We start from the raw sequence: 13,116 nt of genomic DNA on the forward strand, positions 1-13,116 counted from the left end.
GGCCGTGGCAGGAGGGGCCAGGCAGTGGTGCAGAGGATGGGCTGAGACGCACCCCTGTGCCTACTGCAGCCTCGTGGCCCACAGTTCCTTTCAAGGTGCACGAATTCGTACACAGGGTCCCTAGTATGGATGTATGTATGTGTGTGTGTGTGTGTGTGTGTGTGTGTGTGTGTATCTGACTTTTTGTCTTATTTGGATAAGTTTTGAGTTAGAAAACTCATGGCTATTAAATTCTAAACTGTCAGATTGATCCATTTTGGGGGAGCAATAAGTTGAACAACTATAAAAATATGAATGGAAAAATAAGGACACCTGTTGTAAAGGCAACATACTAAATGGAGCTAATATTTAAAAATTAACACCTACTTTTCTCAACCCCTTGACTTTGCATTTTTGTTTTTGGGGGAAAATATTGTAATCAATCCCAGGGATTCCCCAGAGTGCACTGGTTAAATGACTCTCCATTTGTCCAATTATGTCAACATTGGGATGGGTGTCATGTGCATCAGAAATCTGAGCTGGTTTTAACAAGAACTGCTATATATGTGTATGAAGTTGGATGCCAAGAGTCCTTAATGAAATGTGGACAAATCAAATCCAGAAGTATTTAAAACAAAGATGCATCAGGATGCAGTCGGGCTTAACTCAGAAAATCAAGAATGATTCACATTAGAAAATCCACTAAAGCGATTGATGCATTAGGTTAAGGGAAAAGGTGGCGGTGTGGAGGTGGGGTCCAGGAGAAGCCATGGGAAGAAGCAAGGCTCTCCTTGGATCAGGGTGTTCATTCAATCCAAAGGAAGATTTCCACTTGACTCTAATTCAGGACTCAACCTTGTTCTTCAGTCCACTGTGGCTTGGCTGCAGTAACAGAGGCAGCCACATTTTAATACATAAATTAAAAATTTTTCATCTTTCTGTAAAGGAACAAAGAATTTCTTTTCTTCAGAAAAAAAATCCTGATTCTAATCAGTGGACTATGAATGCTTTATTAGACACTCTATTTGAAATGTGTATCTCAAATGGTTAATTTTTAATCTGCCTGAGATCTAGGCCCTTGAGGAGGCTGGGTGTACAACTCAAACTTTCACTTTAATCTTCATTTCAAAATCTCATGAATACTTTGACTTACTGAGTTTACAGCATATAATGTAAAGACTACAGAGCCAGGAAGAGGAGGTGAGGTTTTCTTGGAAACAAAGCTGAGAGCATTTTCAATCATAGTGCACGTTGCTTTGATGGAAGGCAGTGGTGGCTCCGGGAAAGGTCCATTCACCAGTCATGTGCATTCTTGTTCCCATCAAGCCCAAGAAAGGGGGTGAGGGAAGAGTATGGGACTCCCATGCCATTCTCAGAGGCTACAGATCAAAGATGCCAGGACAATGGGGCAGTGGGGCCTGGGTGACCGGTGCTTCCACAGCCAAGGTCCAGAAAGACCACTGAGGGGGCTCTCTGGCCCACGTGAGCGGAGAACCCTTTCCCTCTTGGTTTCTCATTTCCTCTTGATTGGCTTCCCAGTGTAGATGTTTGTGTCTGTCTCAAGAATAATAACTATTAAGAGGAAAAAGATAAACTATCTATAAACAAATAAACTAAAGATATAGAACTGCAATTTTCAGAAGAGTAAACACAAATAGTCACTAAACATATGAAAAGGCCTCTTTGATCCATTTGCGTTAATTTCTGTGCAGCTGTAAGATAGTGGTGGAGTTTCATTCTTTTGTATTGGGTGTCCAGTTCCCTTTTTTACTTAAATTCAACTGATTGTAAATGTTATTCACTTCTACACAGTAACTTCACAGCAACCTCCAGAGTAGTGTTTGACCAAAGAACTGGGCACCATTGTCTAGCCAAATTGACACTTAAAATTAACCATTTCAGCCCTAACTGGTTTGGCTCAGTGGATAGAGCATCGGCCTGCGGACTCAAGGGTCCCAGGTTCGATCCCGGTCAAGGGCATGTACCTTGGTTGCGGGCACATCCCTAGTGGGGAGTGTGCAGGAGGCAGCTGATTGATGTTTCTCTCTCATTGATGTTTCTAACTCTCTATCGCTCTCCCTTCCTCTCTGTAAAAAATCAATAAAATTTATTTTTTTAAAAAAATTAACCATTTCAGTGTCCTGACCTGGTAGCTCAGGTGGTTGGAGTGTCGTCCTCTATACCAAATGTTTTGGGTTTGATTCCAGGTCAAGGTGCATACCTAGGCTGCGGGTTTGATCCCCAGTCAGGGTGTGTACAAGAGGCAACTAATGGATATTTCTCTCTTTCCCTCTACCTTCCTCTCTCCCTAAAAAATAAATCAATAAACATATCCCTGAGTGAGGATTAAAAAAATTAACCATCTCAGTCTGAAATACAAACAAGGACATATGACTCAGCTATAAATGGTAGGTGAAAAGGGCATTTCGCAAATAAATATGACAGAATGACATTTTTGTAAAAAATTTTAAAAGCACACAACAAAACTGCATGTGTTTTTGGGTAAAGACCAAGTAAAAAGGACTATTACTATCAGTGAATTAATAATTGTGGTTATTTCCCTGAGGGAGAGGGATGTGTGTTGGAGGACAGAGTACCAAAAGGGAATTTGCTTTACTTCACTGCTTGACTCTTAAAACCCTGACAATGTACTCGCACATAACACAGCGAGGTCATTTCATCTTGGCAGCAGGTTTTCTTGTGTGCCTGCTGTTTGCCAGGTCCTGTCCTCAGTGCTGAGAATAGAGAGGTGAACAAAACTCCTCGATCTGTATATAGACTCAACGCTAATTTGTGCAGAGACACAATAAACAAAAGCAATAAACAAAATGAAAGTGTGTGTCAGGTGGCATAAAAACTGTGGGAAAAATAAATCAGGGAAGAGAAGAGCAATGCTAGGGAAGGTTATTCTAATTTTAGTTCTGGGCAGTGACAGGCTTCATGGAGAGGGTGACAGTTCAGCCACATTCAGATGAAAGGGAAGAGCCTGGTGTACACCTGGGAGAAAGCCCATAGGGAAGGGCACAGAAAACACGTACAAAGACAGTTAAAGTAAAAGAATATTCCAAAACATTACAAAATACTGTATTCGAGTTTTTAGGCATCCTTCTTCCCTGCTGGTATCTCACCACCTCTCAGAATGGCCTGATCCACACTGATGGCTGGGAGGATGTGTGGGAAGAAGGTAAATGAAGGTTCCCAGCAGGGAAATGGTTAACTCTGCTGGAGACTGTGTTTTCTGGGCTTTCCGTTGGGAAATGCAGCTCATCCCCAGGAACCTATCTTCTTCTTGGAAGTGAGACTGACACCCAGGACAGCATGGCAATCATGTGACAAAGGCTCCCAAGACTGCAGGGAGGATGATGGTGGTAAGCACGGAAGTGCCAACCAGGAGTACTACCTCCATGAGTCGCCCCAGGGGCAGAGCACAAAACCCAGAGGCCGTGGTCTAAAAGAGGACTTCCTGTCAAAGGTCAGGACTTCGGTGCCAAAAAGACCAGCTATAGTCCCCACGCTGAGGTAGGCCATCTTGGGTCACCACTACTTTTTGAGGAGCGTATCTAATATTAAGTCCGATTTCCATCATTGCCATGTATCTTTCATATGTTTCTCATGATCTTTGCTCTCTCACCAAGAAAAACAGAAAACATTTGATGTCATCCCGTGAAAACTGGACCAGAGAGTAAAGAAGCAACATGTGTCTTAAGTGCATTTTGATGAGTGAGAATGCTTTTCGATAAGGTATCCTTGGTCTCCGGTATGGAACCCAGCCAGTGCTAGATTTAGATGAGCGAGGACATGTGAGGAGATAAAAGATTCCCAAACCTTCTTGTGCCTTTTTTTCTGCTTGGCAGATCCCTAAATTCACTGCTACCCGTGCTGCCCATGCTACATCCTGTTGGGTTTCTTAAATGTCTCCTGTCTTACTTGATTCCCCTGTGGATGGTAAGATATTTTGAGCTCAGCGGAATCCTAAGACACTAGATGAAAACTTGTCAAAATAAAACTCGGTCTTGTTGCACGTAATGCATGGCTGAGAACCATTTAGAGCAGATAGATTTTTTACTTGTCCTGCCTGGATGGTCAGCAAGTCTGACTTGTCCTGCTGGTCCTGACCGGCTGAGGCCAGCTGGGTCCCTGGGCCGCTGAGGAGCACACAGTCCAGCTGGGCACAGGAGCATCAGTGCCCGGGGCTGACGTTCCATTGATCACACAGGCTTGATTCTCACCGTCTTGAGGCTAGAATTCCAACCGAGAGTGTCTGTGGGGCAAAACTTCCTCTGAGGTTGTGGAAGCTGAAACTTCTGTTGCCTCTTGCAGCTTCTGATAGTAAGTTTATGTTTCAGACAAGACTTTTGTGTAATGAAATTTGTTTTCAGCTTTATTTAATCTATGTTCATTGACCTATTTTAAAAATATGATAGCTATGGCTTGGAACTCTTCACAAGTTAGTATGTCTTTGAAAGTTTCAGAAACTTCTGATATCTGTTTAATCATTTAGACATCATTTAGTTTGAAACTTTCCCCAAGTTTAAATATGAATGTCTTTAAAAATGACAAAACCTTATATGTGTTTAATCATTTGGACATCTGAGAGGTCTCACTCTATCTTGGTGTGAACTTCCGGAATTCCAGGGACAGCAGCCTGAGCTGGCCTGTTACGATGAAGCAAGCTGACATTCCCAAGACATCCTTTCCAGTGGATTTTTCAAGATGAAATGTGTAAGTTTGCATTTTCCAAAGATGGCCACCACCATAGCTTCCATGTCACATGCTCTTCTGCTAGTGACCTCAACCCAACCTCCTCCCTGGAACCCGGGCTCTCTCTGTGACGTCCCCCAACTACATTACAGCCACAGAGACTCCACTGGGGACTAGACACAGTCCTAAGTAGCCTTGCAGGTCCTCCCTGGGAGTCCTGGCTCCCCGCCTCCAGGGGCAGCCCTCTCAGAGGCAGTCTCCATGCTGTGGCCCGTGCACGTGCTCTGGTCAGCAGCATCTGGGACAGTCATGTGAGTCCACTTGGCTGTGAGCCCCCCCAGACCTACAGACAATTCAGGCCTTCCGGAGAGACTTTCAGGGGTAACACCCCACTAAGCCAGACGGGAAGTGGGAAAGATGGTTACTGTAAAGCTGCGATGTTTGGGGCTAGTGTTTTACAGAAACAGATAACCGGAACAGTCTTTTCACCGCACTCCCAGTGGTCCGTGTGTCTGTAAGACCCACGTGTGGACCCAGCCTCATCTCCCACACCTCAGCTCACTCTCTCCCCGCTTTCCCTAAACGTGGTTTCTCTTTTCTCAGGGATGCTGTCCACAAGTCTCTGTTCAGACACCACCTCTATCCTGTCTCATTGCCTGGCTCCCTGGGTTCATGTCAGATTCCTCCTCCTGCTGGTGTTCCCAGGCCTCCTTCTCCCTAAAGCACCAGCTCCCGCTTGTCACTCCCACAGGTGATGACTGGGGCACGGTGGGGCACATAGACTCCAGATGTTTCAATATAGGTGCCAAGCAGCAAAAGGGGTTCAGCTTGGGAGCCTCCCAAATCTTCCTGTGAACACACTTGTTAGTCTGACCACAGAACCCACAGAGTTTCACTCTAAACACATTTGTCACTGTAGGTCACAGAGCTGTAAATTTAAAGGCCCCAAGGGAAGGCCACACGGAGGGTCCAGCAGGGCACATGGTCCAGGACAGACGGACTTGGACAGAGGCTGCTGGAGGCCTTGGGGCCGAGTCCCCAGGTGTCCTACACTTCATGTCTTCGTAAGTAATTGTGGGGTCTATTAACTAAATACTTCCACCTGCTCTTTATATTTCCTTGAGTGGAAACAGACAACAAATGGAACTATGTGCTTCTTTGGCCTGCAGAATATAGAATTAGGTTGCTATTTTTGTTTTGTTTTGAAATAAATTCAGAGATAATGTAGCTACCTATAAATTAGGCCTAACCATCACTTTGACCCTCTCACCTCTCTCCCACCTCTGAGGCCACAGCACTAATTTTGAAGCCCAGCCTCAAATCCAGGAGCTCATCCTTCACCCCTTGTGGCCCCAAAGACAAACATTCTTGGCAATCCTCTATGTTGTGTCCTTTCTCAACTGCAAAGTGGCCACATGGAGAAGATGCTTCAGAAACTGGCCCTGTGACATTTGTCCTGTCACTCAGCTGGTCTATAACCATCTTGTGTCAAATGGCCATGACCTCTCAAGTGTGTTTCTAGTCTGAAAATCCTATGTATGTGTAATCTCGTATTTAATATGTGAAAATTTTATTTATTAAAATAACTTACTTTTGTTCTTTATGGATCATTTGTTAAATTTTGCTCCATTCAAGAGTTGAGTCAGACACAGCCAAGGGACAACGAACCTGAGATCTGCCTGGTTATAAGGAGAACGGCCAGAAGGCCCCAGCCCTTCTCCTAATGGACCACTAGCACATTCAGTTACGGCTCTAGAGCCCAATTACATTTTCCATTATACAAAATGTTCACCATTTAAAAACAAATAGAAGCTCCACCTCTATTTTGAAAGTTTTATTTTAAAAGATAAAAATGCAAAAGTTATATAGGCAAGTCAATCATACAAACTGTTAACACAATAATTAAAGAAGTGGAACATTTTACCAGTGTAAAATCTTGCAGAATTCAAATCACAGCTTAGATATTCAATGACTCAACTGTTTTATCCCACAGGTCTGAGCAGGGTTTTGGTTTTTTGTTTGTTTGTTTGTTTTCTTGCTGTTGTTGTTAATAATTCCCATCTGAGGAGTTTTTCCTATTTATTTATTTATTTATTTATTTTTAGAGAGAGAATGGACAAGAGAGAGGGAGGTAGAGAGAGAGAGTAGAGAAAGAAAGAAACATCAAAGTGAGAGAGACACATCAATTGGTTGCCTCCCGCACAGACCCTCACTGGGGTCAGGATCAAACCTGCAACCCAAGTATATGCCCTTGACTGGAAATTGAACCCGAGACGCTCCGGTGCTTGGGCTGACACTCTAACCACTGACCCACATCGGCCAGGGTTCTGATGAGTTTTAAGATAATATTCATCCTCTGGTTATTCTGTTCTTGATCACATCTCAATCACCACCATCTCACACAGTAGGATAGCTGGCCATGGAGGCGATCCCACAGTGGTTGTCCAGATCCTTGGCCATCTTTATGTAGCCATCCATGCCCCACTTTGTACCCCAGCTGAAAGAAGAGAGGGTTTCCATTTTATACAAGTAACCAAACACATCGATGTTTATCAACAATAACACCTGTTGCTTAAACAGTGCGCCTGAGGCCCAGACCGATTCAGAAAGAAGCAGGAGAGACCACAGTTCTTTCTCATGGCTGGGTTCCAAACCTGCATATAATTCTATCCCCAAACCTTTCACAGAACTGCAAAATTAGAAATTGAAAAAGAGAACTCTTGGAGAGACCAAGATGGCGGCGTAGGTAAACACCGGAGACCGCTGCCGCAAACAACCATTTCAAAAATACAACTAAAAGACTGAACGGACATCACCCAGAACCACAGGAAGGCTGGCTGAAGAGAGACTCTACAACTAGAAGGAAAGAGAACAGCAAATCGAGGCTCAGAGGCGGCGCAGTGTGGAAAATACAAAGGTACTGAGGTGCGCGCGCAAAGCGGGCTGGTGGCTGAGGGCGCGGTTGTCGTTTTCTGTCGGGAGTGAGTCTCAGACTCTGGGCTCCAGATCCGGGCGAGTCTCTAGGGACCCAGACTCAAACGGGAGAAGCGGGATTATCCGGCATCAGTTGGAACCTGAGGGCAGCTTTCTCTCCGAGGTTTGCAGCGGCTGCCGGGGTTCTGAGAAGCAGAGCCTCTGGGAACGGGACTGAGCGTGGCCATAACTGCTCCCTCCGCCCGCCCTGTTGATCCCGCCCCGCCCAAAGCCTGCGCACAGCCATTTGCCGATCGCCTCAGGCAAAGGCTGGATTAGCGCCTCCCCAGAAGGCAGACGTTTTCCATACAGCTGATTCCTATAGCCAGTCGGCCTGGGGGTCAAATCCCTCTAGTGTTAACTACAACAATTAAGGCTTGGCTAGAACAAGACTGCGCACAGAGACCACAAGGGGGTGCACCAAGAAAGCATAAAAGATGCGGAGACAAAAAAACATGACAGAAATGGAGGATATGGAGCTAAGAATCGCAATTTTGAGGGCTTGCCATAAATTTGTGCAGAGCCTCACGAAAACTAATGAGACCCTCGATGCTACGATAAAGAAATTAGAAAGTAAGCATACACGGACTGAAATAAAGAATATTATACCCAATAGCAGACCAGAGGAGTACAATAATCAAACCAAAGATTCGACAAAAAACACCCAATTGGAAAAGCAAAATGAAAAAAGAATCCGAAAGTGTGAAGATAGTGTAAGGAGCCTCTGGGACAGCTTTAAGCGGTCTAATATCAGAGTCATTGGAGTGCCAGAAGATGAGAGACAGCAAGATATTGAAAACCTATTTCAAGAAATAATGGCAGAAAACTTCCCCCACCTGGTGAAAGAAATGGACTTACAGGTCCAAGAAGCGCAGAGAACCCCAAACAAAAGGAATCCAAAGAGGACCACACCAAGACACATCATCATTAAAATGCCAAGAGCAAAAGACAAAGAGAAAATCTTAAAAGCAGCAAGAGAAAGAGGCTCAATTACCTACAAGGGAATACCCATACGACTGTCAGCTGATTTCTCAACAGAAACTTTGCAGGCCAGAAGGGAATGGCAAGAAATATTCAAAGTGCTGAATACCAAGAACCTACAACCAAGATTACTTTATCCAGCAAAGCTATCATTCAGAATTGAAGGTCAGATAAAGAGCTTCACAGATAAGGAAAAGCTAAAGGAGTTCATCACCGCCAAACCAGTATTATATGAAATGCTGAAAGGTATCCCTTAAGAAGAGGAAGAAGAAGAAAAAGGTAAAGATACAAATTATGAACAACAAACATGCATCTATCAACAAATGAATCTAAGAATCAAGTGAATAAATAACCTGATGTACAGAATGAACTGGTGATTATAATAGAATCAGGGACATAGAAAGGGAATAGACTGACTATTCTTGGGGGAAAAAGGGGTGTGGGAGATGCGGGAAGTGACTGGACAAAAATCATGCACCTATGGATGAACACAGTGGGTAGGGAGTGAGGGTGGAGGGTGGGGTAGGAGCTGGAAGGAGGGGAGTTATGGGGGGAAAAAAGAGGAACAAATGTAATAATCTGAACAATAAAGATTTAATTTAAAAAAAAAAAACCAGAAAAAAAAAAAAAAGAAAGAAAAAGAGAACTCTTGGGGCCAGGTGTGTTTCAGAATTAAGAACATTTTCAAATTTAGAAATGCATTGGTATCAAAATGGTATCGGTGCCCTAGCAAGCTTGGGATTCCCTTTGCAAAATCAAATATAAGTATTTCTGGCATTTTATACCTGTTCTTGACAATCCAATATTTATTGTTATCCATTTCTACTCCTTCAAAGCCATAGCCAACCACCAGAACACCATGATTCAGGTCCTCACTGCTGCAATCCGGATCGTAATAAATGCCTAGGAAAACAGAAGTCATTGCTGGGGTGAAGATCTCCAGGCAAGAACTGACAGTAATTTTGCCTGTCAACCACAGTAAGAGAGGCCTCTCAACATTCAGTTAGAGTGCATAAATCCAGGTAATATTTAAAAACAAGATTTTAAAAAAATCTAGGCTGGGAGTTAGGCCCTCCTGTAATACTAAGAGAAATACAAATTGCCACAATCACTTTTAGAAACAACTTATCAAGAGGCATAAAAGACCACTGGTTGAAAACATATTCTACTTTTAGGATGTCAATCCACGAAAACAAACAAAACACAAAACTACTTGAGCCAAGGTTTTTTTCCAGTTTTCATTTCAGTAGCAAAATTCTTGGAATATTTTAAAGGTCTAACAACTTTTTAAAAGTAAAGTAAATGAAGCTATATCAGCCAAATTATGTAGCCATTTGATATATTTATGAAGCACTTAAAATCATGGGGATATGGTTTAAGCCATGTCAGATGGACAACATCTGGCACAAATATTACATGTATAGAATGTACAACTATGTTAAATCCACACATCCGGGAATTCTACATGCCGAAGAGTCGGTCTTGCTGTACGTCAGGGTGGTTTTATAATATTTCTGCCTGAATTTATATAAAGACAAATCCTCACCTTTTTCATAGAACTGGAAGGACTCAAGGCTTGCATCCAGAGCGACAGAAATGGGCCCCACACTTGCCACTGCTTTCATAAGGGACCTCTCGTTCTTATGGATGTCCACGAAACCAGTGTCATTGGCAGCAGAAAACTCAGGCTTGTATTTACAAGTGTCATCCTTTTAAAGGTAAAAGGGAAGAGACGTGATTATATCGCACCTCCCGGGGAACATGAGTTCAAGACAATTGGCAGTTTAATGATTTCTAAGTCAAGTTTGTTATAAAGCATCCCAGGAGGTGAAGTGCTATGGATTGCTTTGAAATTGAAGAACTAGCTGGTGTGTATATTCAACGAGATATTCTCAGTCTCCCTGGCCATGAGAAACTTTTCCTATCTAGAGAATGGTATGTAAATCTCATGTAACACAGCAGCAGGAACCATCTAAACAGAGAACTGTGCAGCTCCGACAGTTTGTAGATACAGATTCTCCAGCCTAAAATGTGAATTCTAAATATGGTGTTTTCTCTGAAGTGCTCAACACTCAAAAGCAGAGCTAGAATGATAAGGCACGTGTTTTACCGTTCCATAATATGGATAGGATTCCTCTGTGTCCAGGCCTTTGTTGTCCTTGACGTACTGGAAGGCATTATCCATTAGGCCACCATTGCAGCCCTCATTGCCCTGAGCGCGAGAGCAGTCCACCAGGTTCTGCTCACTCAGCGAGACGAGTTTGCCAGTTTTCCGGAACATCTGTCCTTCAAGGGCACCAGTTGCACTAAAAGCCCAACAAGAACCACACACACCCTAAAAACAAAATCCAAAAGTGCTCATTCTACAAAACCAATAGCAAGACTTTGACAACAGACGCTATATCTGGAAACTGTTTTTGAAAATAGCAAACTGCACATTGTTCCATAGCCTCCCACTTCATGGAGAGCAACGCCTTTACGGCTGTACTCCTTCCTGGAGAGCAGATGATCTGCTGGACACGGTCCTACCTGGTCCTTCACAGGAGTTACACAGCCTTTCTTTCTCCAATCCACAGACGGGGGGATCTCAGCTAAGGCCGGTTCTTGGAACATTTCCCCCTTCTTGTGCTTCTGGTTTTGGAAACCATTCATCACCTGCCTGAATTCCTCACTGGTCTTCAAGGAAAAAGACACAGAATGTCATAAAGGCAGAGATTATTGTGGTAAAGTACTGAGGAGAGGAAGCACCAAAAGCGCAGCCTCTGATGCCACACTCACCATGTCGCCAAAGGCATTCATCGCCACGGTGAAGTTACGTCTCCCTTGGCTGTATTCCCAATTGTGCAGTTCGATCACTTTCATATTCTTCTCCCACACCGCTCTCCTCCATCCTTCTTCACTCTAGAGGCAAGCGCATACCACGTTGTCTTCGTTTCTACTGAAAACCCAACCTACCCTCACCAAGGGGATTTGCAGACAGAAGAACACAAACCACTGTCAGGGGAGGGTGGACACGTCTGGGAGCTGTTCTCCAGCACCCGGCAGCGGGATGCCTGCCCCATGGTGTCAGTAACGGGGCCATGAAGTTATGGCCTGTTAAGAGCCAGTCTCAAGAAGCTACTCTCCGCTCTAAACTCCCAACAGCAAGAACCGTTTTCTGGGTGGTCCCTCTGGACCGTTTCGGATGTTAGCAACCTCGTTATAGAGTTTCCCGTGTGCTGCCTTCCACTGGTTCCACTGCGCGTCTACGCTGTGATCAAGTGTTGGAGCAGCTGAGGCTATTCCCAAGCAAAGGGCGGTCAGGAGGAGTGAAGGATTCATGTTTCGAAAACCTAGGAAGGGAAGAGAAATGGGTCTCTGATTAGACCAATCCTTCCCCTGAGACCTTACAGCCACCTGGAGTAAAACATGTAATGGACCCTCCCAAGTAAGTACACAAGGACTGTGGAGGAAGGCTAAGGAGGCGGGTGGAGAAAAACAGCCCGGAGACCCCCATTCCCAAGCCTAGAGAAGGTTAGGCTCCCCCGGGCTCAGGGAACCAGCTCAGGGTCAGGTACTCAGGTGCAGCAGACCCACCCTGCCAGAGGCATGCTGCCGTCCCAGCCCCACCGCACACAACCACCGCTGCCAGAGGATGCTGACTTGGTGCAGGGAGCAGCGGCCCCCACCACCCCGCGGTTCGCTCGGTCAGACCTGGGGACCTCGACTCTGGGACCCCCACACCCTCGACCCCCAAGGCTGGCGGCGGCCCTAGTTCTCGGGGTGGCCCTGCCGCTCCAGGCGCAGGCTTGAAGGCGGCGCGGGGGGAGGGCGTGCTCACCTGCGGAGGGAGCAGCTGCGCAAACAGCAGTCGGCAAGAGCAGGCCCAGGAATCTCCGGGGCGAGGCTGGGGCCGCTGGGCCGCCGGTTTAAGGCCCCGGGGATCCGCCCCGGCCCCGCCCCGCCCCCCACCGCCAGCTCGCACCGGGATTGGCTGAGCCGGCTGTGGGCGGGACTTCGGGTGCTGGGACTCGGGAGGACGCTAGGTTCCAGCTTGTCCCAGAGCAGAGGTCACCTACCTCAGTGGACTCAGGGGAAGGCGAGCTGGGGGCCTCCGGACAACTGTGAGGATCAACTAAATACCCCGAGTTTATGTGCGCAGAGGGTGGTTTACGAAAAAAAGCCATGGGATGCCCCGAGTGGATGTCAGGGTAACCCGAGTGCGCTCGCGTCCTCGTCCTGGTTAAAATCTCGGGGGCGCGGAGACAGTGACATCTGGTCCAGCGGTTCCTGCTTATCCCGCAGCAAACCGCGGGGCGGGCTGCTGGCAGGAAGAGCCCGCGGACAGATGTGCTCACTGTTCACACGTGGGCGCAGCTGGTTCGGGAGGAATCGAGCGGAATGACAATGCGCAAAACGCAGGCATGATGGTCAGGCCCAGATCCTCGGAGGAAAGGGGACAGACGGGGGGTCTCCAGGGAAGGCTGGCATTTCTAGTGCTCC

At 45.8% G+C, this 13,116-nt stretch overlaps 1 protein-coding gene across 3 annotated transcripts; it reads right to left on the reverse strand.

The window, feature by feature from the left end:
- Positions 1 to 6,499: 6,499 nt before the first annotated feature.
- LOC138998916 (procathepsin L-like) lies at positions 6,500 to 12,556 on the reverse strand. Of its 3 annotated transcripts, XM_070400962.1 has the most exons (8): positions 12,455 to 12,556; positions 11,830 to 11,966; positions 11,413 to 11,535; positions 11,164 to 11,310; positions 10,745 to 10,969; positions 10,181 to 10,343; positions 9,420 to 9,537; positions 6,500 to 7,177 (listed from the first exon to the last, which is right to left on the reverse strand). In XM_070400962.1, the coding sequence occupies exons 2-8, from the start codon at positions 11,953 to 11,955 to the stop codon at positions 7,078 to 7,080; spliced, it is 1,002 nt and encodes a 333-aa protein (XP_070257063.1). In that variant the 5' UTR covers positions 11,956 to 11,966; positions 12,455 to 12,556; the 3' UTR covers positions 6,500 to 7,077. The 3 variants fall into 3 exon arrangements, with proteins under 3 accessions (XP_070257063.1, XP_070257064.1, XP_070257065.1); XM_070400963.1 differs by lacking the exons at positions 11,830 to 11,966; positions 12,455 to 12,556 and adding an exon at positions 11,627 to 11,816; XM_070400964.1 differs by lacking the exons at positions 11,413 to 11,535; positions 11,830 to 11,966; positions 12,455 to 12,556 and having other exon boundaries at positions 10,745 to 10,940; positions 11,164 to 11,252.
- Positions 12,557 to 13,116: the final 560 nt, after the last annotated feature.

This window comes from Myotis yumanensis, unplaced genomic scaffold, assembly GCF_028538775.1.
Source record: "Myotis yumanensis isolate MYYU_CA2020_CCGP unplaced genomic scaffold, mMyoYum1.0.hap1 SCAF_21, whole genome shotgun sequence".
Classification (NCBI taxonomy): domain Eukaryota; kingdom Metazoa; phylum Chordata; class Mammalia; order Chiroptera; family Vespertilionidae; genus Myotis; species Myotis yumanensis.